Source organism: Aplysia californica, unplaced genomic scaffold (genome assembly GCF_000002075.1).
Source record: "Aplysia californica isolate F4 #8 unplaced genomic scaffold, AplCal3.0 scaffold00116, whole genome shotgun sequence".
In the NCBI taxonomy this organism is placed as follows: domain Eukaryota; kingdom Metazoa; phylum Mollusca; class Gastropoda; order Aplysiida; family Aplysiidae; genus Aplysia; species Aplysia californica.
The window spans coordinates 184346-188060 of NW_004797386.1; the positions used below are offsets into that span (position 1 = coordinate 184346).

A 3715-nucleotide genomic window follows, 5' to 3' on the forward strand; every position below is an offset into this window, starting at 1 on the left:
GGGGGTGGGAGGGAGGGGGAGGTGTTTCTAAAATGACTTAACTTGTGTCATTTGGGGCTTATAACACTGTTCATCATCATCATCATCATCGTCATCATCATCATCATCATTGTCATCCCTCCATGTTCCCAGCGGACTGGGAGTACAACCCATCGACTCCCTCGCGGGAGAAGGAAATGCACGAGGACTGGCGCCGTTTCGCCAACACGCTGGGACACAAGGAGCTGCTTCGCTTGGACCTGCTGGGCTACAACTACAGAGTTCCTCTCCCCGGTGCTGTGTGAGTCTCTGGAGTATCCCTTTGATTGCGCTGTAGATAAGATAAGATAGGATAAGATACATCTTTATTGTCCGGATCCTGGCACATTGGTTTAGTGTTTCACCACGTTTACACACACACACGCACACATATACACACCCACATACACACGCATGCACACACACACACACACTCACACACGCATACACGCACAAACCACACACACACTCACATGCACACACACACACGCACGCACGCACACACACACGCACGCACACACACACACGCACGCACACACACACTCACACACACACACACACGTAGGCTTACAATCACATGCGTAATGTAAATGAGCTGCAATATAAACAATAATAATCGTAAGCTAGATACACACTCAATGTTATTTTGATACATGTTGACATATCTCATACGTTTCAATAATCTGCTGCCCATTAGCATATCTCGTATGGTGGCTAAAACCCGTGATTTTTGGATTGTTCTACGCTGATCTGGTCGTTGGAGATGAGTTCATCTCATTTCTTTTTCCGCTGATATATCTTTTACGGCTTGGGATGCTTAATGTTAAAAACAATCAGGAAACGACAAATGCAGTTTTTGGGACACTTAAATAGACATAAGGGTCTTGAACATCTAGCTCTCATTGGCAAAATTGAGGGCAAGTGAGGCAGGGGTAGGCCCAGAACAACATGCTTAGGGAACCTAAACAAATGAGTAACAGGGAAAGATCAGGGAAAAGTAGCTTTTTTGAGAGCATCTGAGCAAAGGAATGAATGGAGAACCATGATTGCCGATGTCTGTTGCAGATTTGGCACTGGATGATGATGATGATGATATTTTTTTACCAATCTGTCTCTTATAATAAGCAAACAAACATTGATTAAAGATTGTGATCTGTGTTGTTTTGCACTCAGTTGAATGTTCCTGAGCATGTGGACCCCCCGGGGCAGTGCCACTGACTGTAGTGTCTTTGTTAAAGCCATTCCCAAAGGGGAGACAATGCTCGTTCAAGAACAGTAGTATTGTAAATGGGCTGATTCATCAATGCCACACTCACATAACTATGCCTGATCTGCAACAGGGAACTGCTGCTTTTTCTTTCCTAATCCTCACTTTTGTCATTTCCTCTACTTCTTTTGTATGTTTGTCACACTCTTGTGACCTGCTATTTCCGGGGTGCCTTGATAGTCGAAGCAGACCTTGTGCTGTTGAGGCTAGAAAGGTGAGCAGAGTAAGTCTGATTCCCTGTAAGGACTTCTCTGTTGACACCCACCCCTTGGCGCTCATATGACCTTATGCAGTTGCGAGCGCCATAAAACCCTCCACTAAAAAAAAAAAAATAAGCGTGTGGGGTGCATATATTGTCAGCAGTCAAGGGGTTCATAATTAATAAGGATAATAATAAGGAACATTTGTATAGTGCATATCTGTGCTCAACAGCAAGCTCTATGGCCGAGCTCATTGGGCTCTTGGACAACTGTCACTGGCTCTTGGCATTTACATCTCCCAAAAAAGTCTCTGAACCACTTTTTCTGGCAATATCTCACACCTCCACAGATTAATTTTAATTGAACTAAATATATGTCACGTTTGTCATCCTCTTGATTAACTTAAAAAAAAGTTACCATACTATTTTGAAAGGGGCTTTAAAGGGATCCATACTGTATTTACAATAACCCTATCCGTATGCCGTGTTTTACTATTGTATCCATACGACGTGAGGAACTGTGCCACCACTTTCAAAGAGGAAATTCACTGGTTAATCCGATCCGTACGCTTTGCATAGCAGTCTGTCAAAAGGATTTTTAAGAAGTACTGAAAGTTTTAAAGAGATCTTTGTACTAGAAGTATTCTAAAATATGAAGAATACAACCCCGGGGGTACAAAATTACCCCTGGGCGTATGGATAGGGTTAAGTAACTGTAGAATGTGACAAATTTTTCTTTCAACATATGTGACCTCTGTCCAAACCACCACGGAATGTCTCAACTTTCCTAACTCGCTCACGTACTAGTCCCCCCCCCCCCTTCCCAACCTCTCCCCCTCCCTTTCCCCTTCATTCTCAAAGCTTAGATGTTTATTATGTCTTAAATATTGAAAAGGTGACATTATATGAAGGGTATTACATTGGCTTTTGTGGTGTTGTTTCTCTTAGTTCTTTTTTATGGATTTGTCAGCAAGTTATTCCCCGCTCTTTGCCTCAACATTTCTAGATTTGTATTTTCAAAGCCAGTATATCCAGTTTCGTAAAATGTTCAGGAGAGCCAAAAAAACCACATCTTTGCCTCTCAACAGCCTGTTGCTTTGAATATATTATCCTCAAAACGCTTTCCTGTGGGTAGTTGGGGGGTGCTCTGGTGTGGTTTGCTCCTTCTTTCCTATCAATCATCTATCGTCTTTATCTCCCCTCCTCCTTTGTTGTGTTTTTTACTCTCTTATAACCCCTCTAATCTTCTGGCGCTCATATGACCTTATGCAGGTGCGAGCGCCGTAAAACCTCTACTAAAACTAAAAACTAAAACGCTTTCCCTGCCTTATTTATTATCATATCGAGACCGGACTAAGGAAGAAAAATGCGCTGTGTTGTAAACTGTCAGGTGGAATCAGTAACTCCATTTCTTCTTCCAAAACTGGATATATGTGTCACGGCGCGGTGGAATCAGGCGCTCGACAATTTTTGGGCATATGGGGTTATCGGTATCATCTTTAAAGCCTGTTCATTTGCCATTCTTTTGGTGAAAAAAATGTCCATATATGTTGAATAGAAGTCTAAATTTTACTATTTGCGATTGAAGGAGGTCAGGGTCACCTGGTTTCAGAGACAAAATTAGCGAGAAAATGGCGCCAAAGTTTGGCCACTTTCATAGCCTGAGAGTCATTGGAAACTGAAAATTTACATTTTTGTGTGCATTTACTCATTGTTTTTCAGTAAAATCCACACAAAAATGTGTTTTTAAATGGTCATAACAGGTGTTGAGCCCAAAAAAGAAAATTATTTAAAAATTGCCCATTGCCCCCCAAAAATGCTGATTTCTTGCATTTCATCATTTTGATGAGCGCCTGATTTCACTATGATGTCTCACATATAGTATTTCAAAATAAAACTCCAGAATTGTATAACTGCAAACTCTTTCTAGTTGAAATCAGAGCGATTTAGCCTCCGTCATATCAGGTTTAAGTTTCGGCTGTGCCCAATTACTGAGACTTTGTTGTTCCTTTTCCAGATTTGTTGATGGAGAGCTGAGAACGAGCGTGGAGTTCCCAGGTCTGGGGGTAGAGGTGTCCTTAGACCTCGGGGAGTCCTGGACTCTGTCCAAGCCAGGAGACAAACCAGTTAGGGGCAGACAACCCATACTGATACGTACCAGGTAGGACTTGTTGGGGCCAATTGGAACTCAGTGGGTGCTGACTAGTAGTACTAGTGTGTATGAAAGGGGG

The 3715-nt window shown here is 42.4% G+C and overlaps 1 protein-coding gene across 1 annotated transcript in view; it reads left to right on the forward strand.

The window, feature by feature from the left end:
• Window positions 1-3715, forward strand: part of LOC101847099 (beta-hexosaminidase) — a gene marked incomplete in the record, with an annotated part of 55678 nt that overhangs the window by 50061 nt on the left and 1902 nt on the right. Inside the window, 2 exon segments of the mRNA XM_005095900.3 lie at window positions 133-280; window positions 3502-3645. Coding sequence (XP_005095957.2) covers window positions 133-280; window positions 3502-3645 — 292 coding nt within the window.